Source organism: Grammomys surdaster, unplaced genomic scaffold (assembly GCF_004785775.1).
Source record: "Grammomys surdaster isolate TR1022 unplaced genomic scaffold, NIH_TR_1.0 146, whole genome shotgun sequence".
NCBI classification, from domain to species: Eukaryota; Metazoa; Chordata; class Mammalia; order Rodentia; family Muridae; genus Grammomys; species Grammomys surdaster.
The window spans coordinates 16177189-16204560 of NW_021604604.1; the positions used below are offsets into that span (position 1 = coordinate 16177189).

At 42.4% G+C, this 27372-nt stretch overlaps 1 protein-coding gene and 1 non-coding gene across 2 annotated transcripts; both read right to left on the bottom strand.

Annotated features, from left to right (window-relative positions):
- Nucleotides 1-2538: 2538 nt before the first annotated feature.
- On the bottom strand, nucleotides 2539-27323 carry LOC114618994 (ATP synthase subunit gamma, mitochondrial). The gene is made up of 10 exons (XM_028764839.1): nucleotides 27160-27323; nucleotides 16853-16887; nucleotides 15985-16116; nucleotides 11035-11239; nucleotides 10431-10574; nucleotides 10275-10339; nucleotides 6358-6513; nucleotides 5872-5968; nucleotides 3289-3325; nucleotides 2539-2670 (listed from the first exon to the last, which is right to left on the bottom strand). Exons 1-9 carry the CDS (start codon nucleotides 27213-27215, stop codon nucleotides 3319-3321), a joined length of 897 nt encoding a protein of 298 aa, XP_028620672.1. The 5' UTR covers nucleotides 27216-27323; the 3' UTR covers nucleotides 2539-2670; nucleotides 3289-3318.
- On the bottom strand, nucleotides 22376-22507 carry LOC114619104. The gene has a single exon (XR_003711066.1). It is a non-coding gene; the product is annotated as a small nucleolar RNA SNORA17 (small nucleolar RNA).
- Nucleotides 27324-27372: the final 49 nt, after the last annotated feature.

Sequence of the window (27372 nt, forward strand, 5' to 3'; positions counted from 1 at the left end):
CATACATGGCCCAGAGGCCTAAGGTATTTATCATATAGCCCTTTATGAAAGCTGTCAAGCCTTTGGAACATGAGAACTAGGCACTATGCAGGGAAACACTCAGTCATAATATTTAAAAATAATGTTTTAAATAACTACAAGAATACTTAGGAAAGAAATGCAATGGAACATTTACCAGAAGAGATATTTGGAGAATATACAAAGAAAAGGAAACATTGTAAATCAATGTAAAATTGGGTTCTAGAAAGTGGGACAGTGGGAAGGAGGAATCCATCCGTGACCCGGGGTGGGAATCTGTCTTCTACCGTAGGTCTTTTCCTCACGCAGTTACTACAGCTGAATCAATGTTCAATGCAGTGCACATAAAAAGGGTCACACCAAGACCATCGTTCAGAATTATCAGGACAGAAACCTTCATGTTTTCATGGAGGATTAGGGGTGTGGCTCAGTGTTTGCTTACTGTGTTAGACTGTATGTTTCCCCTGCACTATACACAACATACAGCTTTCAGAAGAAAAATATCACAATTGGCTTCAATACTTAAAATGGCTTCAATACTTAAGAGTCATTTGGCAGCCTAGCAGACAAAATTAATTAGGAAAACCACTTTCTAACTATACCCAGGGAAACTGGTATGTGTGCCACATTAAAAATGACAAGAAAATGAGGTCCTGTTCAGAAAGGTCCAGGATTGGAGCTCCAAGATGCTAGAAAGAACGCGTGTAGAAATAGTTGAACCAAGCCTGAAGCTACTGAGATAGGATTCCAAGGGGACTGCTCCTGGCCCCCCTGTTTGCTTCTGAATCTAGGCATTCTGCCAAAGGTCGGCCTGACACAGGTTAATGTTCAATATGTCAAATCTCGGCTTTTCCTCCAAGTCATCTGGGATGCAAAGGTCACCAGCCTTCATAGCACTCCACTGTCTTGGAAATGGAAGGTGAGCTGATGGTTAAGCCAAGTCCTGAAGAGACAGAAGCCTGAGAGCACTCAGGAGTCTGAGGCCAGCAAAGACAGGATTGTTTCCTGACAATCACTGACCATTCACAAGGGCTCTTCTAATAGAAAGTAGCCAGAAATAACTACCTTTCTTCTCCACAAAGTACTCATCTCACCAGTTTCTTTACTGATCATTTTCATTTCAGCTTGATAACTGTTGGGAAAACAAACTATTTGAAGAACTTTGAGTTTATGAACTTATTTCTTAGTATTTTTGGTTAGGAGCAATGCATGGGTTCTATATGCTTTTGCAGAATCCCTGTTTACTTTCATAAGAAACAGTGCCATTTGATTTAGTGCACAGAATAATTCCGCTGAGGGTTTCATCAGATACCATTGTACCTTGCTCTTGTTGGTGTCCCCAGTGCTCCCCTCTACTCCCCACAGAAGATGCCGTTCTCATCCCTCTGCTTCCTCCTCCTTGGGACGTCTTCCTCCCATAGTCCTTCTGCTTTCATCTCCTATGTACATGTGTATATTTGATACTAAAACTGGAATCACAGAAGGAAAATATACTTTCTGAGCTTAATTCACTTATGATTCCAGTTCCACTGTGATGTGTAGCATTCATCTGTTGGTGGACATTTAGGTTGGGTCTGTATCTTGGCAACTGTCAATAGTGCAGCGTTAAAAACACAGGTATGGGGCTGGGGGCTAGAGAGATGGTTCAGCAGTTAAGAGCTCTTCCAGAAGTCCTGAGTTCAATTCCCAGCAACCACGTGGTGGCTCATAACCACCTGTAATGGGATCCAATGCTCTCTTCTGGTGTGTCTGAAGACAGACAGTGCACTAATAAAATATCTAAATCTTAAAAAAAAAAACAACAACAACAAAAAACCAAACCCAAAACAAAAACCAAACCTAAAAAACTGCAGGTATGCAAATATCCTTAAGGTATGCTGACAGCTGGGTCATGTGACAGTTGTTTTGAGGACCCTTTACACTGACTTCCACAGTGACCCTAAGTGTTGTATTTTAAACAGAAAATCCCTGACCATCCATCCATCCCTGTTGGTATGGCAGTATATGGAATCACTTCAGGCATTCAAACTTTATGAGACAAGTACTCTGATTCTCTAGGACACCAGGATACAGATCAGATCCGTGGAGACGGAGTTACTGGGAACCAAACTTGGATCCCTTGGAAGAGCAGAAAGTATTCTAAACAACTAAGCTATCTCCTCAGCCCTTCAAATCTTAATGGTCATCTATGTGAAACATACCTTCTCAGTGCAAGCAAAATGTTATTTAAAAAAAAAAATCACTGATACTATCTATGTGCCTGATGTTCTGCAGCATTTCTGAGAACACTAAGTTGCCCCAGTGTATTCGAATGGCATTTTCCCAGCAGGTCTTTAAGACTGCCGGAAAACTGGCTTGCAGCCATTCCTGCCCTGGACCCAGAGCTCTAGACGACTGAAGGTTGGTAAATCAGTCCTGAAATGACCTTCTGCTGAGGAGCTCTAACAGTACAGTGTTACTCTTTTCAACGGCTTAATATTATCTCCTTCTGAAAACTATAATTATTAATAATAATACTGGTTTTCTCGTTGTAAGTTGTTTATTGTAAGATAATTTACAAACATCCTGCTGTCTTTGTAACTCAGGGGACCAAGTTTCTTCCAGAAAGACAGCAATCAGTTAAAATCAGCTTGCTGTGTTTTTCTTCTTTACCTGAAAAACAGTATAGAACAGGAGTCAAAAAGGATGTCTTGTGGAAAGTATGAACACATTTTTAAATGGGGCACAGAGAACTGCAGTTTCACAGAAGCTGCAGGTGGTTCTCCAACTCTGGTCTGGACTCTGGGATTTGTGAGGGCAACCTGGGTTCATAAAACTACTGTCCCTCCTCATTCCCACTCACTAGGAAATGACTGTTTTTCTAGTGGCTAGAGAAAACACAGCGGAGTGAGGAGAGGACTTTCCTGTGAGCCAAACATCAGGAATCAGAACCACAGGCTTGAGAACCACTGCACTCACTAACCCACACTGAATACTCTATAGTGAGTCAAGGTCTCTATGCCTAAATGTATTTTCTTATATCTACACCCTCTAGAACACAAAGGCTCAACACCAGCAGCACCAACATTTAGCTCTCTGCCTATATCTGGTACTGCCCAAACACACCCACACATTGGCTGCACTATATAAATCATACTGCCCCGCTAACCTGTCTTAGGGAAGCAATTTCATTACTGCAAACTAGTAATGCTAACTAGTAACTGCTAACTTTGGTGATACCTGGCTAAGTTTCTTTGCTGAGGGTTTAGGGGAAAAGTGTGTGAACTTTACCTCTTGTCCGAAGATGCAACTTGATTTTCATTAATCCCTGGTTATTATATTAGGAAAAACAAGAGCACAAAACAAGCAGGTTAGGAAGCTAATCCACGCTAGTTAACTAGAGGCCATGTCTGTGCATGTTACCCTGAGCATACAATGCAAATAGTTATAATCTTTAGCAAGCACTCACTAGAAAATGCTGTAGACTGCAATGTAGTTAGAGGCAATAAACAATGTTCATACAAATAGGCAAGACAACATGTAATAACGGTTTATCTTTAAAAACCATCATACAACTGAAGAGATTAAGCTGACAATATAAATATGATTTATTCATTTTTTTTCTTTTTAAAACTAAAAACTCTAGTGTTTATATTAAAATCTGAACAATCCCTGGCAGGTTACAGAGCATGCAAACCCATTAATAAAAGTGAACCACTGTTGAGACTGCACAAGTAACTTTTAAAGTAAGGACTTACATTATCTAGAAAGTGAAAATATATTTCCAGTAAGATTACTTTTTCTAAAGTCTCAGTATAATGTCTCAATCCCCCTTCTCATTTTTCTTAATTTTGCTAATTTAAGTGAAGTTTCTCACATCCCTAAGCAAGAAAAAGGCCCAGTCCTAAGCTATAGAATTTAGATCCTCATAGTTCATACTTTTAGAAGAACTCGGTGTTCACTGGTTCTCATACTGCTCTCAGTTTTTGAGATGTCAGCTCTTTACCTACCCCAAGCCATGTCACACTTAACATTCAAAGATATGCTAGCTTGGCATTTGGCAAAAAGTTCCAATAGCCCAATACTAGTATTAGTCTCCTACCATAGGAGACAAAGTCCCAGGAACTAGACAGAGTACCTTAACCATGTTTATAACCCAGACATCGAGGTGCTGTAACACTAATAGGACAGTGATGGCCAGGCTGGGAGATGGGCAGTCCTAACAGCTATGTTCAGAAAGAAAAGAGTTTAGGACCAGAATGCTTACTCAGGAAAACAAGGGTCTAACTTTTATCATATTCTACTGACTAAATCAGTTTTAGACTCCGCCCCCTCCAAGGCTTAAGGAGAGACCAATACAAAGTCAATTCCTGATAAAATGGCATAAGTACTAAGACAAAGTGAAATCAGATGCTAAAAGATACCTCACTTAAACAGTAAAATGTTAAATTTTTTGGAAGCTTCTTCTAGCCCAATCAAGGAAGATGAAGAATTGTCAGATGACGAATGAACAGAGGAATCAGAGAAGCTCAGGCAAAACCCGACACCTCCTAGAAATGAGAACCAGCGTGATGTGTTTAAAGACCTGGAAAGGTCAAGGTAGCTGAGGTCCAAGCAATTAACTGTACAATATTATATGAGAAAGGTTGCTAATGGCCAGAAAGTACAGGATCACATACAACAAAGTAGACCTTTTTGTGGGCTGCTTTTGTAAAAACAAACAAACAAACAAACAAACAAACAACAGTAAGGCAGTATTTTAGGCCTTGGGGGCTACACACTGTCTTTTTTTATAGCCCTTTTCAACATGGCCCCAGGCTATAATTTCTCAGTAATCTCCATAATTCTGTGTTGTCCTCTTTGTCTCTTCATAACAGACAGTGAATTCTCTGAAAACAAACACTGCCTCCACTACACCTTGAGGGTCTGGCATCTACAAATTACACCTTTTGCCAGGCCAGCCTTGATGCCAGCTACTGAGGAGATAGAGAGGGAAGCTTGAAAATGAGTTTGGGAACAGCTTAGGCAAGACAGCAAACACCCATCCCCAGCAAACCCTTTTACATTTAGAAAATGGGATTTAAAAGGAAAGATTAAAGAGGGATCTAGAAGGTAAAACTCAAGAGAACTTGGTGACTAGTCGGGAGGAGGGAAGCCTTAGCAAGCCAAAGGCATTTACTCCATGTTTCCTGTCATTACAACCTTGTGCCTGGTAGACTGCACACGGTTGATGGCCACTTTAATCCTTCAACAATCCAGAAATTTTCTGGAAGAAAACAGTATGCTATTTTATAGTAGCAATGAAGAATATTTAGTAACTTAAAATTCTTGCCGGGCAGTGGTGGCCCACGCCTTTAGTCCCAGCACTTGGGAGGCAGAGACAGGCGGATTTCTGAGTTCGAGGCCAGCCTGGTCTACAGAGTGAGTTCCAGGACAGCCAGGGCTACACAGAGAAACCCTGTCTTGAAAAACCAAAACAAAACAAAACAAATTTCTCATCATTCAGTAATTAACAGAATTATATAAAATCAAAACTAAAACTAGTTTTGTAACTCAGAAAATCTGGCTTATAAATGCTATTGAGCATTTATTCCAAAACCAGACTTTTCAAATTGATACTGAAATGTTCACAGCTTTCTTCCTTATTCTTTAGGAAAGTCAACTGCACACAAAGGTCTCTCTCAAGATGGGAAATTAGACTTGAACATTTCAGCTCAAACAATAAGAATAAAGCAGGGACGCCCTGATGGAAGGACACAAGATGCTGCAGCAAGTCTTTTAGGTTGTAATAGAACAGAAACTCAAGCAATCAGGCTCACTGACCCACATGCAGAGAGAACAAAACCTTCTTTAGGCACCAGCTACATTACTTACAGAGCAGCAGCCCCAGAGATGATTTCAATCAACTCCTTTGTGATGACAGCCTGGCGGGTGCGGTTGAAAGTCAACGTCAATTTGTCAATCATATCAGCTGCAAACAAAAGAAAAGGGATAGACAACAAGTTCTGATAAGAGTAGTTTCTACTTAAAGCAATTAAGAGCTGGTAAACTTGGCTGCAATTTGGATCCCCAAACGGCATCTTGGGTCAGTAAGAGTTTTATCAAGTTATTTTCCACAAGCTACTTTCATGGTGCTTACAAATCTTATACCTATCAAGTAAGATGGACACCTCAACAAAACAAAATATTCCTTTAACATTTTTGGTGCTACTGAGTGACAGACACACAGATACTCTCCTTCTCCCTGTCTCTCTAGCAGAGATGCAGTTAGGCTCTAGGTGTTCTTGGGGCTTTGTCTAATCTCTTTGTCTAATCTTGTTTCTAGGTATGGGCTAGCAATGTCCTCTAGCATGGGCTTACAAGCGTTCTTGCTGGCATTGTCCATGGCTGTCATCCTGGCACTCTGCTCACTGGTGGTGGACTCCTTCAGAGAGTAGTAGATGAGGTTGGCCAGGTTGTACTCCTGGTAATTCTGCAGCACGTCAGCATCAATGTCATCATAAATGCTCATGTTCTCTGTGAAAACAAGCCAAGAGTCTCCGTGAAGGATGTAGATGAGGACCTATTCATTAGAAATAGCTTAGGAATAAGAATTTCTATAATTATAGAAATCATCTTGAATTAAATGAATCTGTTCTAATAATAATTCTATTTCCATAGAGTATGTCAGCAAAATATGTGTCAACAGGTATTTAGCTTTCTACCTGAGAGGTAACTTTAACATTAAGAAGCTGGCATTTTAAAAAAGCACTAAATTTCAAAGTTATGGGGTTGAGAATTTAGCTCAATACGGAGACAGATTGCCTAGTAAGTGCAAGGCCCTTGGTTCAATCCTCAGCTATAGGGGTAGGGTGTGGGGGCTTAGGTTTCATGGTTATAAAACCCTCTGAATAGCAGCTAGCCAAGTGTTTGTCACATATACATCATTCAATAACTTTTTTAATTAAAAAAAATCAAAGACTAAATCTAATAGTGTTATGCAAATTCAACTTAATCATTAGTTATTAAAGAAATATGAATGTCAGTCTGACAGACATGAGGACTGGAAGAGCTAGAAACTGATATGAGTTTTGGATTCAATGTAGATACTTGCCAAACATTTCAAATTCATAACTGCTGAAATAGTTCTATGCTGCACCAATCCCAGACGGTATTAACTCCTATTTTATGTATTATTGAAAATACACACACACTCACACACACACACACACACACACAAAATACCCTAAACCCAAAACCTCACTGTGATGGTTTGTATATGCTTGACCCAGGGTGTGGTACTATTAGAAGGTGTGGCACTGTGGGCATGGGCTTTAATGCCTAGTCCTACCTGCCTAGAAGTGAGTATTCTGCTATTAACCTTCAGGTGAAGATGTAGAACTCTCAGCTCCTCCTGCACCATGCCTGCCTAGATCCTGCCATGCTTCCACCTTGATGATAATGGACTGAACTTCAGAACCTGTAAGCCAGCCCCACTTAAATGTTGTCCTTATAGGAGTGATCTTGGTCCTGGTGTCTGTTCACAGCAGTAAAACTCACACTAAGACAGAAGTTGATGGAAGGGACTAGGGTATTGCTGTGATAGGCCTGACCATGTTTTTGTTTGGAAGAATGTGGATTTTGAAACTCTGAATTTGGAAAGCAGAAGAATGCTTTAAATGGGGCTTAATGACCTATCCTAGTAGGAACATGGAAGACTTTGTTACTGAGAGTGATTTGAATTGTGCGGACCTGGCCCAAGAGGGTTCAGTGGAGAGTTTCAGTATGTGGCCTAGACACTGTTTTGTGGTATTTTGGTGAAGAATGTGGCTACTTTTGGCCCTTATTGAAAAGTGTGCTGGAGGCTAAGGTGAGGAGACTCAGATTAATTGCACTGACTCAAAAATGCCCCTCCGAGACTATTCTCTGGTTAAGTCTCATGAAGAGCATTTCAAACAAGTTATCAAGCTGAGAAAGAAAAAATATAAAATCTATAGTTCAAGTATTAAAGGAGTACCAGGAAGTGAAATGGAGCTGAATCCTGTATTCAAGGAGATAACAAAGGGAGTGTGGCTTTGGGGCAAGAGCCTACCCAGCTGAGTTTAGATCCAGGCATGGTGCTATACACCTTTAATCCCAGGATACAAAGCCAAGCAGATCTGAGTTCTAGGCCAACCCCAGGACAGCAAGTTCTAGGTGAATAAAAGCTTAAATCTAGGCATGGTGGTATACACCTTTAATCCTAGGAGACAGGCATGAAGATCTCAGATTTCTACAGAGCAAGATCTAGGACAGCTAACCTTAGGCAGTGAAGGAGTTGAAAAACAGAAAGCTGGTGATAATGTACTAGAACAAGGGGGCCATATTCCAGCCCCAGGAAACAGCAGAACTCAGCAGCTTTGGCCATGTGGCTCTGGCTTTAGAGTCAAGCGGAGAAGGATATTACTGGGACAATTGATGCTGGTTAGCTGGAACTAAGAAATTAGTGGTATTAAGAAGAGACCAGCATCACTGAGGTGAAATCTAATGGGAAGTGTTTTCTGAGAGCACAGAGAAGCTGTGTTCCAGAGACAGCCAAGGTTGTAACTCTTGCTAAAGCTGTACTTGGTAATGTGTAAGGGTCACCCAGGTGGTACTGGTTTTGAAGACATGAAGGGGTCATGAAGAGCAGCTGAGGCTTGGCACTGTGAGAGGCCGTGGAAGGCCGTTGGTGAAGGTGCAGCCTCAGTTGCAGGATCATGCATGGGAGCTGAAGCTTGGCACTATGAAGAGCCTATGAGAGGCTACTGGTGAAGCCTAGTTGCGACGGAAGACCCCAGTGTATTGGAGATGCCAATACCATGGGATGATCACCAAGAACAGCAGCAGCTGTAGAGTGTAAGAAGTTGTAACATTGAAGTTGCCTTGGAGACCCCATGATGTTTGAGATGCCAGAGCCATGGGCTATTTGCTGAGGAAAGCTGCTAACAGGAAGTGGGACCAGCCCAGTAGAAAGAAGTTTGTTGTAGTTGACAAAGATGAAAAAGGAGTTGAAGATCTGAAGACTGCTTTGACATCAGCCATGGAGATGTAGAGCTTGGAGTTTGCCCAGCTGGTTTCCTGTCTTGCTTTGGAGATTACAGTTAAGTGATTGGATGAATCTCAGAAGAGACCTTGTACTTTTGACTTTTAACACTGTTGAGACTGCTACTGACTATGGGGACTTCAGAAGTTGGACTAAATGTATTTTTTATTATGCTATGTTTAGGTATAGCCCCCGCAGGCTCATATATTTGAACAAGCCTATGGGGGCCAGGGAGTAGAATGTGATGGTTTGTATATGCCTAGGCCAGGGAGTGGCACTTAGGAGGTGTGGCCTTGTAGGTGTGTCCCTGTGGGTGTGGGCTTTAATACCCTAGCCCTAGCTGCCTGGAAGTGAGTATTCTGCTAGCAGCCTTCAGATGAAGGACTGTGCATTTGGAGACCAGCCTGGGCTAAAAAGCAAGAACCCATGTCTAAGGGGGTGGAGGCTTGGGGGGTAATTATATACAATCCCCAAAAGTAAACAAATGTAAAACTCCACAGATGAAATGTAATACACACGAGGAAGGTATTTCTACGGTATGTTGTTACTGAGCAAAGATGATTGTCCAATAATAAGATGACAAATTTCAGTGGGCCATAAAAATTAGTTATCACGAGCATTTTAAATCTCTATCTTCAACACCTGGTTGCACAGTTGTTTGCAAATAGCATCAAGCCAATTTTTAGTTTTCAGTCACTGAAAACAGGAGCATGCTTAATGACATTGTTCAATAAATGACAGCAGAGCTGGGTGGTCCACGGCCTGATTTAGGTGTCCTGGAAAGCACAACCAGTGCTGCTGCCTTGCTTTCCTTTTCTTACGGTTTATTTTTATCTTATGTGGTATGAGTATTATGCATACATGTATGAATGTGTACTATGTGTGTGACTAATGCCCACTGAGTCAGAAGGGGGTTAGAAGTGGAATGAAAGGCAGCTGTGAGCTGACATGTGTGGGCTGGGAACCAACCCTGCATCCTTTGTAAGAGCAGCAGGTGCTCTTAACCACTGAGACATCATCCCAGTCCCTGTCTGGTACATCTGAAAAACAGCACAATCCACGGGAGGTAGTGTACACTTAGAATCCTAGCTACTTGAGAGGCTGAGGAAGGAAGATGAAAATTTAAGACTAGCCTGGGCTACAGAGTGACCCCACTTTAGACACTAACATTAACACAGCAACCCAATAAGCACTGGCTTTCCTGACACCAAACCTGCTGTGTCAAAGTGCTTACCAGCACTGGCAACGGTATTGAGAGAGAAGATGGGCTTCTCTTCTGTCTTGTAGGAGATAACAGACCTGAAATGACAGATGCACATGTGAATAGCAAAGTAATTTCTAAACTAAACAGACTTTACACAATAGAGTCCAGAATTCAAAATGTTCTTACTTGAATTGATTAAAAATGATAGAGCCTTCATCAAATTCATATCCAGAATTTAACAACTCAAGGGCAATGACTGATGCATCTCCAAAAGTAGGGGGCTTCCGTCCCACATCTTTGAATGACACCAAAAACTGATCAGAGTGAGTCCTGGAGATCACATAAAATAAGTTAATGAGATACTGTGTTGTAAGAAAATAGCAAATCATAGGTCAGGTTTTTGTAGGGATGTGAGTGGCGAGTTGCTTTAAGTTTTTCATCACGACTATTCCTTTAAGGGCACCTGCAAAAACCTAAGAACTACAAGTCAGGCTGTGTATCTTATATTCCTCCCGTTCAATCTTAATGGACTAATGTTCCTTACTAGTATTTCTAGGCTGTGACAACCCGGAGGATTTCTTTTCTAGCTTAATACCAATAGCTCTGGTAATCTTTATTATATTCCACTCCTGGTATCGAGGAAGTGTACACAGATGCACACACACAATGTAAAAAGCAACACACAGAATATATATACACTCCAATATATCATGAAAACCTTTTCTCTTTTGAAGAGCCTTCCATTCAGTCATGTTTCCACTCTTCTGAACATGGAACATGTCTCATTTACCTATAAAGTATGCCCTTGATTTTTTCACCAACTCCAACAATCATAACTTCTTTTCCAGCTGCTGTGAGGGCAGCCACTTCATTCTTCATCTGTTTAGCCACTGAGGAATGAATAGCACCACAAAGCCCTCGATCTGAGGACACACCAATAATGAGGTGCTTCTTCTTGTCCTCGGGTCCCTTAATATCAGCCTTTTCATACAGAGCTAAAAAAAACAAAATGACAAGAGTATTGAAATAAAATTGATAGTAAATGTAGTGATAATTTCTAGTGTAAAAGGGAACGAGTTAATTTCCACTTTGCATGTCTCTTAGGTGGCTCCTGATGAGTATAATCAGGGGCATTTGTGTATTTATTCTATTACAACCAAGAAGAATACCACAAAGGTTTCTAATGACCAATTGATGGCCGTTTTGTTTTTTAAATATTGACTAAAATTCCTAGATACAACCAAAAGGAGAATAGAATACAAAAGTGCCTGGTTAGCTAGGCATCAGATTTTTTTTTTTTTTTTTTTTTTTTTTTTTTTTTTTTTTGAGACAGGGTTTCTCTGTATAGCCCTGGCTGTCCTGGAACTCACTCTGTAGACCAGGCTGGCCTCGAACTCAGAAATCCTCCTGCCTCTGCCTCCCAAGTGCTGGGACTAAAGGCGTGCCCAACCACTGCTCGGCAGGCATCGGATTTCTATACAACGTAAATTCCTAGCACATAGCTAAAAAAATAAGCAAGTATTTACTGAGCCACTCATGTAACCTGTACATCACTGAGCTCCTATGTTATAAAAATTGTTGATACTGAAGTTATGGGTGTGAATTTATTTTTGGCATTACTTTACCAACTTTCCTGGTCTGGTTTTCTTAGAGGTAAAGGCAAAGAAGAAAATTAAGTCGGATTAAAGATACCCGAATCTTGCAAAATGAATTACCTGTGACAGAAAACAAGAAGTCGAGGGGCTGAAGAGCCATCAGACCCAGGGGTGGCTTTCAATAGCTGTCTGCTGCCAGGACTCCACATACATCTTCACAGCCACCATATGCACTCACATTAAGAAAACCATTTCTGTCTTTGTTACAGAGTAGAAATCTCACATTTTTATGCCTAAATTTCCCCTCCCCTAGCTGAAAGGAAGAACATAAAACTACCAAGTCCAGGGAGTGTGGAGAACACATACACCTCTTTTAGATTGTATTACTGCATAGTGTAAACTCCTGCCCCAATTCTGAGATATTTAAATGAATGTCCATTTACTGTCTGGTACTTTCTGGCAACAGGACTCACTCTTCAGCTCAAATACCTCAGAAGCTGCCAGGAGCTTCTGTCCTGATTGTTCCATTACAAAACCTGTCAGTTCCCTCAGGCAGTTTCTCCTACAGTTAGTGAAGAATGTTATGGTTAGAGACATAGAGGAAGGATTCCTTACTAGTAAAAAAGGTAACCAATTAAGTGACTCCCCTTTTCAGACAAATAAACTAGTGGTTTGAAAAGAACTACTTTCTTTCTGAACATTAACTTAGTTTCAGTTTCTGATTGAGCAAACCAGGAAAGAAGTATTCAAACGGTAAGGAGTCAAAGGTGTATGTAGCTCACATGCTCACGACGTAGTGCCGGGCCCTGGGTTCCACCCTGTACAGATTATTCAGTGTCCAGTATGGCACACATTTTATGCAAGTTAGGTGCCCAAGCCTTCACTGGGAGGCAGCTCACTAGCTGTAAATAAAGCACTTTAAAAATAAGAAACCATTTCATCTGAGGTCTGTGTTCCATTTTTTCTTCATGTAAAATGTCCTTTTGCAGGATTAAGTGTATGCTAAAAAAAGATATGGAGGAATGCAGAGAACTTATCATAAAAGGCAATCCACGTCTAATGATGCACATGCTTCTACACACACAGATCGTGGATCTTCAATTTGAAAACAAGCACAATTTTGGTTGAAGTTAATGCTCCTGAATCTGTTGGTAATCCTTGTCTTTTTTTTTTTTTTATGTGTGTGTATGTATTTGTGTCATGTACATATATATGTGTGAGGGTGGCCTCAGAAACCAGAAGGTCTTCTGGAAGAGCAAGAGTTCTTGCCACTGAGCCACTCAGTCTCCATTTTTTTTTTTTTTTTTTTTTTTACTCTCATTCCCTGCTATGTTTAGCAAGTGTTTATTGTCCTAGGTGTTGGCCCTGCAGGAAAGAGGTTTCTATTATACCAGTCATTCAAATAATAAAACAAACAAGGACATAATGGGTCAAGTTATGACTGTTAGGTTAAAAACCCTCTCCTGAGCCCCTACAGGATGGGGGAGGAGATGGTCCAGTTGGCAAGTGGTTGCCCCACAGCTCTGAGGACTTAAGCTTAAGGACTGCATCCATGAAAACACCAGAAATGTAGTGCACATCTGTACTCCAGTGTTGGGATGCAGACAAATGGATGGATCCCTTTACCCAACCCTGAGCTTACTGGCCAGCAAGACTAGCCAAAATTGCGAGTTCCAGCTTCAGTGAAAGAGCCTGTCTCAAGAAACAAGGCAGAGATGTGGCTGAGGAAGACACCTGCTGTTCTCCTCTGGCTTCTACACACACAAAGTATCCATCCACTGATCCACATCACAGACCAAATGGTGGAGTAGTCACAAGAGTCCTAAAGACAGCACAAGCCCTCTTTGTACAGTCCAAAACACTACTGTCAAATCTTGGCCCAGCATCCATGACAATGCCTCAGTTCATAAATCAACAGCCAGTCCCTGTAATTGGATCTTTTTGTGACTGTCAGAATGCCCTTTACACTTAAATGACCTTGAGATTAGAGAAAGATTCTTCTTGCATCTTACATCAAAAATGGAGGCCCAGGCTGGAAAGATGGCTCAATGGTAAAGAGCACCCACTGCATTTGCAGAGACTTGAGTTTGGTTCCCAGACCCCATGGGATCAGGCAGCTCACAACTATCTAATTACAGTTCTAGGAGATTTGAGACCCCTTCTGGCCCCCATGGGCCCGTTTACAGATACGTAACTGAAAGCAGAGCATTCCCTCCACAGATAAGTTAATAAAAGGTGTGCATCTTCAAGAACCCTTGGCTACACAGCAGTGTTGCTTACAGTGTGGACTGTTGTAGATGATTATGAGAATACCTGAAGGAATATTTCAGTCTTGCAACCCACCTCCCTTTCAGAGTTTTCTTCACTTTCCTTATTAACTCCATCTTGGCTCTTACCTCTGAAATAGGCTGCCTACCTCAAAAACATTTCTTCAAACTCCACAATGGAAAAGCAGTGCACTGTTCTACTAACCTCACAGGCAGCCCACTAAAGTCTCGGGACAGTGTGCTGTGCTAAATAAACTCTTGTCTCTATTTTGTCTCTTCATTTAATTCTCTCCTTCAAGATGAAAACACTGAGAACCCTATCATAATAGTGTGAGGAATAAAGCAAGTATAGAAAGTGATATGGAAAGATAACAGGGGTGGGAGTGCAAGACGGCTGAAGAGGCCTGCAGAGCAGGTGACTGGAAACCGCAGAGAGAAAGGAGCAGCAGCAGTGCGGGCAGGGAAGTGAAGCAGGAGTAGAACTGCAGAGAGGCTTGAGGGCCACTGACTACTGCATTCTAATTGTAAAGATATTTGCAGGAGGGACACAATGAAGGTATCCACAGGTAATCACTGCAGCCTGGGGTGAGAAGGCGGTGAAGGACTCAGCAATGGGCACCAATCTTAACCTGCTATGATCTTCACGTTCAAATCTGCAAGTTAAGGATTCTTTGGGGGGCCACGAAACACATCTTAATCCAGTGTAAGACAGCATGATACTGCAAGAATTTGGATAATATATTACAGTTAAGATGGGAAATTTCTACCGCTTTAATTTTGCTCATCTCTAAGACAAAAATAATCAAATCAGTACAAAACCATCTAAAACACAGAATCTATGTTCTTGCCATTTTTCTCTACAGAAAAAGCAATCAAGAACAGATTGCATAACGTTACAATTGAGTCCTTGACCAGGGTGCTTTCCCACTCATTGTCCCCACCCTATCCTAATACAGTGCCCAGAGTTATGAACAGGATAAATACCATTTCCCAGTCTGTCATGTAATAACTCAGGAAAGGTTTTAGGTTATTTAAAGTTAACAGTCATAGACAATACTAATACACAGACATTGTGGCCTAACACAGAGGGTTCTTGTTCACTCATGTGAACATTGTCCCCAGACTCTGGTGTGCAGAAATGACATGTGCATATAAATTCACATATATGAAAGCATGAGTACATGTAGAGTGCGCAGGACAGGCTGGGCCAAGAATCCTAGTTTGCTCTCTGTTGATACAACAGGAAATAACTAACTTGAGGAGGAAAGGTTTTATTTTACTTTACACTTCCAGGCAGCAGTTCATCACACGTGTGTGTGTGTGTGTGTGTGTGTGTGTGTGTGTGTGTGTTGGCATTTCCTCCAGGCTCTGCCCAAGTTACCTAACAACAGCCATTACCTTCTAAGAATCTGCTCTCTCATTATTCTGTTCTATTCTATTCTCTCATTCAACCTCCCCCACACCCCAATAAACTTTATGTTTGTCTCATAGCTTGATTCCTCAGAGGTATGCTTCTGCATGGGCCTGCCCAGGTGCTTCCACCACACCAAAACTGACATGGTTTTATAAAACACAACACAGGGAGCCATGGCAGGGACCCAGAGGCAAGAGCTAAAACAGAAGCCATGGAAGATCACTGCTTACTGGCTTGCTGTGCTCACTTTATATACAGCTCAGGTCTGTCTGCACAGGGATGGCCTAGCCTACTTAGTAGTCAAGAAGATCTCACACACATGCTAATAGGCCAATTTTAAGGGGGCAATCCCTCAGTTGGAGTTCCTTCTCCCTAAGTGCCTTTTGAAAGTAGACAAAACAACCCAGCACAGATGACTGTGAGCATATCATCTCTGAGTGGCAGGTGAACTCTTCCTAACTCACCCAAGGAACCTGTTCCATAGACTCGAGCTGGCTTCAGCTCCCGCTCAGCCCGGGCGTACTTCGCAGCCGCCACCATCTTCATAGACTTGGTAATTTTCTGGATGTTTTTGATGGACTTCAGTCTCCTGGTAACTAAAATATTGAAGTGTCATGTTAGACAAAGGAGACACCAGTACATAGTCATCTGTGAATTCAGAGGTCCTACTAAAGTGCCAAGCAGAATAATTAGCACTTAGCCTTCATGGGCAATCGGCTGGCTCTTGTCTAATCTCAATGCACAAACTAGTCAGTAGCCATCAAGGAGCAAGACTGGCTACTTAGGACATGGAATGAACATTACATACACATGATATTAAATTGGACAACAATGGCCTTACCTACTTACTTCATACCATTATTTTTAGTTGTTTTAATATAAATACACTAAAATAGTATAGATTTACTAGTTACATTATTCTGCAGACAATAAAGACCAACATTCTTCTGTGTCAACTCATATGATCTTTGAAAACAAAAATCCAATATACACAATGTAAACTAATTTGTCAACTCTTAAAAAGACACTAACGTATATATACATATGTGTATTAGATAAGCATGTATGTATGTATATACACACACATATTATATATACATAGTTATTTTGCATGAGTACACATGTGAGTGAATACCACAGTGTGCATATGGAGATCAGAGGACAACTTGCAGGAGCTGGCTCTTTCCACTGAGGTTCTTCCTTAAGCTTTGTGGCTAGAACTTTTATCTGCTATGTTATGTTTCTGCCCAACTAGCATATTTTAAAAATTATTTCTATTTATCAAACTTTAGCTTGTCTTAATTTTCATATTAAGAAAAACAACATACTTACTATCTTTCAGAGTTGCCATGTTTCGAACTTGGATCCTGAGGATAAAGAATTAAAAAATACTTGAATTCTTTTGTTCTATAGTAGCTTTGCTACACGAGTCATCAGTTAAGGCTTACTTTAATACACTATATAGGCAGACTATCAGATAGATACAGGACTGACTGACTGTGAATAGAAATGTTTGCACATTTACATTCGAGTACAAACACCAAGTCCTAAAGCACTGACCCCCAAGACAGCTTTCCCCAACACTGGATCTCTACTTCCACACCTCTGCTTGCTTCACTTCCGAGGCAGTGAAGTCTTTCCCATTATTAGGCTGTCTAATGACACTTAAAATTCAGGACTGATATGCTACCCCATTCCTATGATACAATTAAAAAGAATACTCAAGCCAAGCCAGACACAGTGACCCATGCCTTTAATCCCAGCACTGGGAGGCAGACACAGGTGGATCTCTGTGAGTCTGAGGTCAGTCTGGTCTACAGAATGGGTTCCAGGAGAACCAGAGCTATATAGTGAGACCCTGTATTGAGAACAAAATATGCAGGGCAGTGGTGGCGCACACCTTTGATCCCAGCACTTGGGAGGCAGAGGCAGGCAGATTTCTGAGTTTAAGGCCAGCCTGGTCTACAGAGTGAGTTCCAGGACAACCAGGACTACAGAGAGAAACCCTGTCTTGAAAAACAAAAAACAACAAAAAAAAAAGAAAACAAAACATGGCAAAACAACAACAACAAAAATTACACTCAAGCCTATCACACTGGCATGACCTCAAGTATTTATTTTAATTTGGAGATCAGAGGACAATTTTTCATTTCAATAAATATTTCCTAAAGCTAGTGAACAAATCACGTCCTCCAAACATTATTTCAGACAAGATTCACAAAAACTTAATTTACAGAAAATGTAATCAAATATTTGTCTTCTTTAAAATTAGAATGCTAATACAGAAAAGTAAGAATGATTGGACTTAAGAGATGTTCCATAAATTGAGATCTCAATCCTAGGAGGAAAGATAGCATGTTATTAAACATGCTAGGCATGTAGTGCATGCCTTTAAACCTAGCACTCAGGAGGCAAAGGCAGGTAGATCTACAAAGCAAGTTTCAGGACAGTCAGGGCTACACAGAGAAACCCTGTCTTGAAAAACCAAAAGGAAAAAAAAAAATTCAATCTTTGGATTAATACACGCTACTAATATTGGGAGTCAAAGCTATGCTAGAAAGTAACCAATCAGCTAGTTTTTGCAGAGAAGACCCAAGGGCATCTTCAGAATACACTTCTGAAGGACAAAGTCTTGTTTGGGAGCAGTAAAAGATATTAAATGTTTAATATCTTTAATGTTTTCCTTATAGATGGCCTAGGACTTTTACACACACACAACATGAAACCGACGGGGTTACTTGGAGCAAGAGAGGTGGTGAGCAGTGAATAAGGAGAACAAAGACAAGACGCATCAAATGCTACCACAGAACCCACTTCGTACACTATCGAAACCATTCTAAAACCCTCCAATAACAAGTTTAAAGAGTGAGCGCCAGGCCATGAGCGTTCCAACAGCGACAGCTTGGGGTGCTCCTGTCACGTCTGTCTGTCTGTCCACACTGACCATTTACACCCACTCTCAATAAAGCCCTAAAGCACTGCCGGTTTTCTTTCTTTTATGATTTCTTTATTTTCTTTTCTATGACAGCTTATACCGTTATAGGAGTGGGCAGAGAATCACAATGCAAAGCTATACACCACATGGACCCCACCATAACCTACATATCTGGTAGAATTTTTTCCAAACTTGACTTTTTGACGCTTATATTAGCATATATTAATTATACACAGTAACAGGTTTCATTATGACATTTACATATATGTATGTATTTTCATCACGGTAAGTCCCATCATCCTCTCGTTCCTCTCTCCCACTTCCTGTTCCCAATCAATCGTCCTTCTACTCCATGTCTTTTTTCCTACACCTCCCACACCCTTTTCTGGTGAACCAATGAGTTTAATTAGGGTTTCTTAGTGGAGTAGGAATAAGGGGCTATTTAGAGGAGCAAGAGCAACTTACCAGAGCCAGCACCACTGAAAAAAATGTCTCTTCCTCCCTCAACAACTCTTGCTACAGATACTCAGGAAAGGGCGGGGCCTGTGAGCTCCTCCCACCCGGCTACAGTTAACTGCCAATAAAGTCTCACCCAGGGAGGGAGGGGCTCCTCTCGCCTCCATGATGAATGCCGAGGGCTCGATCTCAGGCAGTTCATCACAACTGTGCACAAAAGAGTCCCAGAGCCCTGCAACGCTAGAAAACTGAGTTCTACAATACTCCACTCCACCTGATGGCTCTTACATGTTTTCTATCCTTTGGAGATGATCCCTGAGGTTTGGAGGGCGTGATACAGACATCCCATTTAGAGCTGAGCATCAGATCAGAGTCATGTCTTCTGAGCACCCTCACGAGCTATATGAATCTCTGCTGCTAGCTCTGACCATAGCTGGCAGCTGCACTCATCCGTAGGCATAAACGTAAGTATTTAGGAGGCAGTTTGGTAAGCACACCACATCCATTTTCCAAGACAGTAGTAGCAGCTTTCCTACTAAAGCTTATTCCCAGGTTTACAGTACCAGAGGTGAATCCCCTATCATACAACAAGAATCAAAAACAATCAGAAAGTAGATGGTTAAGGAAAAGATGTTTATAAGCCCACAAATTAGATTTCAGATGGCAGTCCCCAGCAGGAAATGAGGATGGGGTGGACCTTGGCATGTGGTGTAGGCAAAGCAAATAGGAGACTACACATGAATACATTCTCAGAGGACAGAGAAGCAGGAAGGTGACCCTAGGGGCTTTATGGAAGGATTTAAGTGGACTGGAAGAAAAGGTAAGCTCTCTGGAGGAGCTGATTTTTGAGTAAGACATAGTTATAGAGACTAGGGGGCTAACTGGAAATGTCTAGTGTAAGCAAGAGCAGTTCTGAGGGTTTAGGGACAAATTAGAAAAACAGGAGAGATCAGTAGTTGATTAGAAAACTAAAACCAACTAAAGCAAAGCACATGCAATAACGGCAGGTAAAAAAGGAAAGCGTTCCAGTTTTACAAAGGAAGTATTAACAATGGAACTACATAAATGCATAAATAAAAACTCAGGCTCATGAACTCAGGCACAAAAATATTAAAAAACAAAACAACAAACAAACAAACAAACAAACAAAACCAACTCTACTCCATGACCAGGTAGGGCGTATTTCAACTACATAATGCTTGTTTACTATTTAAAAGTAATAAAGGCCCATCATACTAACAAGCCAAAGAGAAAACATCATCAGATGCAGAATCATCAAACAGAATCTAACACCAATTCACGACAAAGCCTCAGAAAGCCAGGGCAGAAAACTTCCTTAAGCAAAACCTATGAATTTATGGTGAGGAACTAGAAGCTTACCCCCAAACCTGGAAACAACCTAACAAGTACCTCTAAGCCTACGTCACAGCTAAGGCAGAAAGTTAAGAACCGAAAAGAAAACTCATCTCCATAGATGGCACAACTGTCTGTTTAGAAATTCCCAAAGGATCTGGAGTGGGAAAAAAAGCCTTTGTGGCCAGAGAGATGGCTCAGTGGGCAAGAGAAATTGCTATGTAAGAATGAGGACCTGACCCACAAGACTTCCACCCTACACAAAGAACTATAGGCGACTGAGTGGAGGTGGGAGAACGAGAGGAAGCCCCAGGAAAGTATATATACATCAGTTGGTTACCCAGTGCCAAATGGTCAGCCCTGAAAATATACAAACAACAGTATATAAAGTCAACAAGTTATATTTAGGAATATGTCTGTATATATGTAGGTAAAAGGGCCAGGGAAAGAACACTCTGACCTTGACTTGACTCCAAGCCCAAGACCAGGGCCAAGAAACAGAATCCCACCAATCCTCACCCTGGAAAGCTCCAACCATCCCCCATCCCCAAGAAACCTTATATAAAGTCTGCCTTCTGTTCAGTTGTTGCTCCTTACCCGAGCAGAGCAACGTTGTGTGGTGTGACTTTTTTTTTTAAAGATTTTTTAAAATTTTGTATTAGTTCTTTGTGAATGTCACATCATACACCCCAATTCCACTCATTTCCCCCCCCCCTTTACCTTCTCTCCACCCCTGCAACCCCCCTCCCCACCAGAACAAAAAAATCTCATGGAAGCTGAAATGTACCGCAGTGTGTTATACAATACCGTAAACCCTTTTGTCTATACTTCTTTGCTTGCAAATGTTCATTGCAATGGCTCATGGCCTAATGAGGCTTCTGGCTTCTGCTACTCTTATCAATACTAGAACCTCACTGGGACTCCCCTAGGATTTCCAGTTGTTGTCCTGTGCCACAGAGATTCTGTAGTTTTGGATCTGGAGGACCGGCCCTTCATGCACTCGGCAAGTTCATTAATGGGGTATGTTGTAGCAGACCAACTGAAAGCCATGCATGTGGGCCTGAGAGGTATCAGAGAGTCAGCCCATCATGCTAATGCCCTTGAGGCTGGCTCACCACAACCACTGCAACCAGGGCCAGCTCGCCCACGCTCCTACTCTCAAGACCCCAGGCCAGGCCTCCTGCCTGTAGCAGGTGGTAAGGGGTGAGGAGCAAGGAGAATATCGTTCATCCATGCCACTACAAGGAGGTGAGTGAGTGGTAGGGCCACTCGCTCATGATCTCATCCTTGGGTGGCCAAGGACAACCAGAAACTCTCAGGACTTCAGGGGGCTAAGGGCAGTGTCAGCTCTCCTGCTCCCTTGCCTCTAGGGCCCGCTCTCTCCCCATGCCCAGGTGAGGGGTGGGGTCAGTTCTATACAGCCCTCAGACATTAACATGTCTCCATGTTAATGGAGAGGCAGCCCAGACCAGGGACATCAACCTGACCTTTGGTGGTAACAGACACCTGCCTGCTCACAGACACGTCTGGGTGCATTGTCAGCACAGGCCAGAATCCCATGGTCGGGTTGCAAGTGGCATTGCCAGCTACTCCTATCAGGCCGTTTCTAACTACCTTCAAGTCTCTAACTCTGGCTCTCTTCATTGTGTCTGTATCCTTTTGTTTCTCTTTCTCTTCCATGTCTCCACCACTTACTTGCTCCTCCTTGTGGCTCCCTGGGTCCGGTGAGTGTCTGGTGTCTTTTCAGGAGTGATCTCAAGAGTTCTCTGCTGTTTGTGCATTTTGGCACCAGACAAGAGTCATCTCAAGCATGGTGCACCCCTCCTCCCACCAGGCTGGGGGATGCCAGACTGCTGTTCATCTCATGCTAGCTCCTTTTCCAGGCCCCATGGCCCTTGTCTGGTGGTCCTTTCAGGCTCACTCCTCTACTGGTCCCCCCAAGTGTCCATCTGTCTAGGGGCCCTTCTACTCTTCAGCTTGCTTCCCATCCTCGGAGCCTATCCAGGTTCCCCTGGCACTAGACTGATCATTGTCTCAGGCTGCTTCCATGTCCAGGCCCTCTGGCACCAAGACTAGTGGTAGGCTCAGCTCACGCTTGCCTTTTTTCAGAGAATGTCAGGCTACTAATCATTCAGATGTCCATAGATCGGAACACTGAGCGTAGACATAGCCTCTTTCCTCTCAGCCACCTACTGACGCACATGTGACACAACAGGCACACCTGCAACGCCTCTAGGGGCAGGCAGTGTTACTTTGTGTATTCCCTGGCTTTTGACTGCCAGGATACCTCTTGGTGCAATGATGTAGCAATTTCACTGGGGAAACCTTCTCCTCAAAGTGTCAAGCTGTTACACTTGTATTGGAAAAACTTTCCCCAGCAGTAGCAGTAGTGTGTGTGTGTAACACTTCTGTAGGGGAAGCCTTTTTCTTCAGACCTTCAACACTTACATATACACATACATATATATATGCATGCAGTAAAAAAACAAGAGAGTGAGGACCTGAGTTCGAATCCCTAGTACCGACATAACAGACCAGGTGGGCGGAGTGGTACAGGAGGATCACTAGGGCTTACAGGCCACTGCCCAGCTCCAGGTTCAATGAAAGAACCTGTTTTAAGGCAATCAGGATGCTTGTTGTCCTCCTCTAGAATCAGCCCTAACATAGAGTTAGTATACACCATACACACACACCTAGAAATAATAAGGAATTTTAGTGAGGCTGCAGGACAGGAGGATAGTGTACATAAAAGCTATTTGCTTTTATAAATACCCTCAGCAACCACAGGGTTTAGTTTCAAGACCTTTTTTAGATATTAAACCCTTCCTTGGAGTTCAAGTCCATACATGAAGTGGAATAATATGCTCAATCTTCAGATGTAAAGTCACAAAAGAGGATGGAAATCATACCTGTGCAAACAGTTCTAGTATGAAGTTAAGAAGACAATTAAGAAGTTAATAAATAAATTTTATGTATATTTTTCAATAAAAAAAGCACCCAAAATGGAAGTAGGTATGCATATAAGGCCAAAATACTAAGGAATGAAATTAAATTTTTATACAAATGAAGATTCCACGACAGAAGACTTCACAGCTAAGTGAAAACCGACATGCCAAAACCCAATTCTCTTCAACTTGATATATAATTCAACACAATCCCAACCACAAGCTACTGTGGACATGAATAAACTATCTTAAATAAAGTTTACATTGGAATGCAAATGATCTACAGCCATCAGTACTTATGAAGAAAGGAGCTGAAGCTCTGACTTGAGACTTTTAGAAAATTATAGTAGTTAAGACTGGTTTAGTGGACAAGGAGCCTGGGTATTCAGACTTCCACACACAAACATATTCATCCAAACAATGATCCTACTTCTATAACCAAGTGATCACACACCTAAAACTGGAAGACAAAAACCATAGTAGAAAAAAAATTAAGTTGGATTTTATAAAATTAAAAACTTGATAATACTTATACATAAAATATATAAAACTCTTCAAAAATTTTTTAAAATTCATGTCTAGCTGGATGAGAGTTTTGCCTGTAAGCTGTCTGTGTATCCTGTCTGTGCAGCCCTCGCAGAGGTTAACAGAGGACATCAGAGAGCCTCTGGGACTGCAGTTACACTCCGCTGCGAGACATCATGTTATCGGGAAATTGAACCCAGGTCCTTGGGAAGAGCAGGTAGTTCTTTTAGCCCCCAAGCCGTCTCTCCAGCTTCTAAACCTCTTTAAAAACAAAACCAGAAACATTCTTGTATATAAGCCATATGAGATGACAAGGCATATGTCAATGTCAAAAGGACAACTCATGAAGAGCTGGAACTCTCCATCCTACCATCAGAGTTCTGGAGATCAAGCTCAGGTCAGACTTGGTAGCAAGTCCCTTTACCCTCTGAGCCAAAAGGATGGCTCTAAAATACATAAAAGCATATAAAACTCACAAAACGAGTGAACCTTAACGAACTGTATCATATCACTATATGATATGAAGCACACAGGGAAATGGCTCTGAGTGGTGGGCAGGGATATAAACTCTCCATACTTTATGTTCAACATCATAAAAATCCAAAACTACATTGGAAAATGTGTTTGTCTCTTAATTATAATTTTCAAATGCAGATTAGAGAATGATGTATACTTTGTGTCTCAGTTAGGCATTTATAATTGTAAGAATAAGATAGGTTAAAACCAAAACAGTCAATCTCTTGGCTTATAAATTGGGATATGCAACCCTGTGGTACAGCATTTGCACACCATGTTCAAGGCCCTGGGGTGAGTCTCTAGCACTAGAAAAAATTAAAAGGCAAACCACAAAACAAACGAACAAACAAAAAGAGCCTTTTGACTTACATAGTTTGATACGGGTACTACTTAGCCAGAAAATAGAGGAAGAAAAATAAATAAGAAATAGACTCTATAGAAAATACTAGGTTTGGTTGTAAGAATATACAAAAGATCAAAGTTGGAATATATGACAAACTATTTCAGCATGCACAACAAAAGTCACATCAAGTTGAGCTTTTTTTGTTTCTTTCCTCAATGATACTATCCCAATGATCCAGATGTAGTTAGAAAGTCTGGTTTTAGGCACATGCATCACCTGAACTTACAGAAGCTCCTCATAATGGACTACTGTGTGGATGAGTCTGAATCGCACACCGTATTTGGGCATCTTTTCATTCCAGGTCTGTGGTATAGTATGGAAGTGTCCTCTAACTCTCTGTACATATGACCATTTCATAAGCTTTCAAGTGCTTTATGGTTCTCTTTCCGTTAGCTCAAGACAACTGCCTATACCACAACTTTACTTTTAAGAACAATTCAGTTAACGGCCATGAGGCACCTGACTGCTTAAAAATATTATGTGTATGTGTGTGGCGGGGGTTGGGGGGGGGAGGGGATATGGCGTATTGAGTCTCAAGGGTAGAGGTCAAAGGACAACTTTTGTGCGTCTAGGGAGCTAGGGAGCCAGATTCAGGATGTCAAAGGTGTACCTCTCGGACCACCTTTTGAGCCTTTAGGAGTATTTAATGAACTTCACACTGAGAAGAGTCTGCACCGAGAGGATAACGGGACAGCTACTGCATCATGTCCTCTGGATGCTAGCACGGAAACTGCATCATGCCCTCCGGATGCTAGCACGGAAACCTGGCAACACCAACATGTGGATGGAGAAGTGGCTCGTGGGTGAGTTTCAGTAGTGTTAGGTGAAGACTTCAAGTCAGTATAGGAAGGAGTTGGGATTGATGCCCATGAATCTGGAAGGAATGCTGGGAGTGTGTGTCGCCGCAGAGTGGAAAACACCTAGCGTTAGCTAACTCTCAAGGAAACGTTTGGTTTACCACATTCTGACAATGGCCTCACTACATCTGACAAGAAAATAGTCTTTTAACACATTGTATATACAGACACTGGAAATAGATGATGTTTGCTGAGTGCCACTGGATGCCAACAACTTTCCCAGAAGCTCAAAGATCCTTCACATCGTAACACCTAAGTGGTGTCAATTGTGTAGGGCAGGTACTCCACAAATGTCTACCTGCTGTCTGAGACAGAACTGCTTTTGACTTCCATGTAAGTAACCCAGCCTGACTTTCAAGGTTAATCTAACAACAGGCCAACATGCACACACGGCTTCTCTAGAACTCCCTTTGTAGACCAGCCTGGCTTAGAACTCAAGAGATCCACCTGCCTCTGCCTCCCGAGGGCTAGGATCAAAGGTGTGCACCACCACCATCTGGCCAACATTCTTCCTGTACATAGTTCATATCGTATTTAATTTCCTCACTACTTTGGAGTCTTAGCATATTGCTACAAATTCTTTGCTTAATGAAAGAACTATTTCAACTAATTCTTGGCAGTTCCCTAAACTAGGTTCCAAAATCCTAGTTTAGTGCTGGAGCTCCTTAACGGTCCTCCATACCGTAAAACCAAGGAACCGCTAAAACACCGTCCAGCTAATAATCTCCTTAGTATCATTGTTTCTAGCCGTCTAGCTTCAAAGTAGTTCGTGTCATTATACAATGTCACCCACAAGCCACATTTTACATGTCCATGGCTTTCTAATACACAATTTTATTTTATTTTGCACAGAGAATTAGTATTTAAAGTCGTCAAACCTCATGGCATCCCTTTATCACGTGGCAGTAAACAAATGTAACTTTATTCAGGCCTCCTCCTCCTCCTACCGAGGGACCTTGGGACAGTTTTATGACCTTGCAAGGATTTTACTTCAACATGAGGGTGTGATGACAATGGCAAAATGTCTGTCTCTCCCTCATCGGCAGATTCTTTTAAGCCCCTTCAGCACCAAGGCGACCAGCAAGTTCAGGAGGGGGCTGATTTTGAGTTCTTTCGTTTCTCCAGTACCCAGCAAAGAAAGAGCCGGGTGGATACACAGTGAGTGTCTGACCAAAGAGTCCAAGCGGGCGATCACACCTTAAAGGGTCACGCCGCTGCCCAGTGCAGTGCTTCACAGGGCGTCAAAGACAAAAGTTACAACTTAACGCTCCCTAGGCTTTCGGTCGGGTCTCCCCTTCACCTTCAGGGCGGTTCAAAAGACTTTGCAAGCTGTGCTCCCGGGTACGGAGCGGAAGTACGGAGTCGATCGAAACCCAGATGGCTCCAACGCTCAATCCCGGACTCCCGTCCGGGTCCTGAGGTCCCGGATGGCCGTTCCAGTCTCAGGGGATCAGGCCGTGACCTTGTTCCCTTTGACCCTAGCCCGGGGACTGGCACGCGACCTTCCAACTCTGCAGACATTCCCGCGGCCCGAGCGACCGGGACCTGCAAGAGCTGGGGCCTTCCTCCGCCAGGGATGAGCCTGCAGCCCCATCCCTCCTGCCTTGCAGCAAGCCCGAGCTCCCGCACCCCTCCCGATGTAGTCATACCATTGCGGCTGCACGGCGCAGGCCGACAGCCCGACAATACTCGCCCGCGAGAACATGGTGGAACCTTGAAGGTCGGGCAGACGGCACTCACTGCGCGTGCGCGGGAGCTCAGGGCACACCGGCCCGCTCCGCTAGCGTCCTCAGTCTCGCCAAATCTCGTGAGCGCGGAAGCCGCGAGTTCCCTGGCCCCACCCACTTCCGGCTGTCAGTTTT

Coding starts and splice junctions, on each gene's coding strand:
- LOC114618994 (XM_028764839.1), bottom strand. CDS start 27,215: ATGTTCTCGCGGGCGAGTATTGTCGGGCTGTCGGCCTGCGCCGTGCAG. Junction 16,888..27,159: donor TGCGCCGTGCAGCCGCAATG/GTATGACTACAT, acceptor CTTTATCCTCAG/GATCCAAGTTCGAAACATGG. Junction 10,575..11,034: donor ATCAAGGGCATACTTTATAG/GTAAATGAGACA, acceptor TGTGATCTCCAG/GACTCACTCTGATCAGTTTT.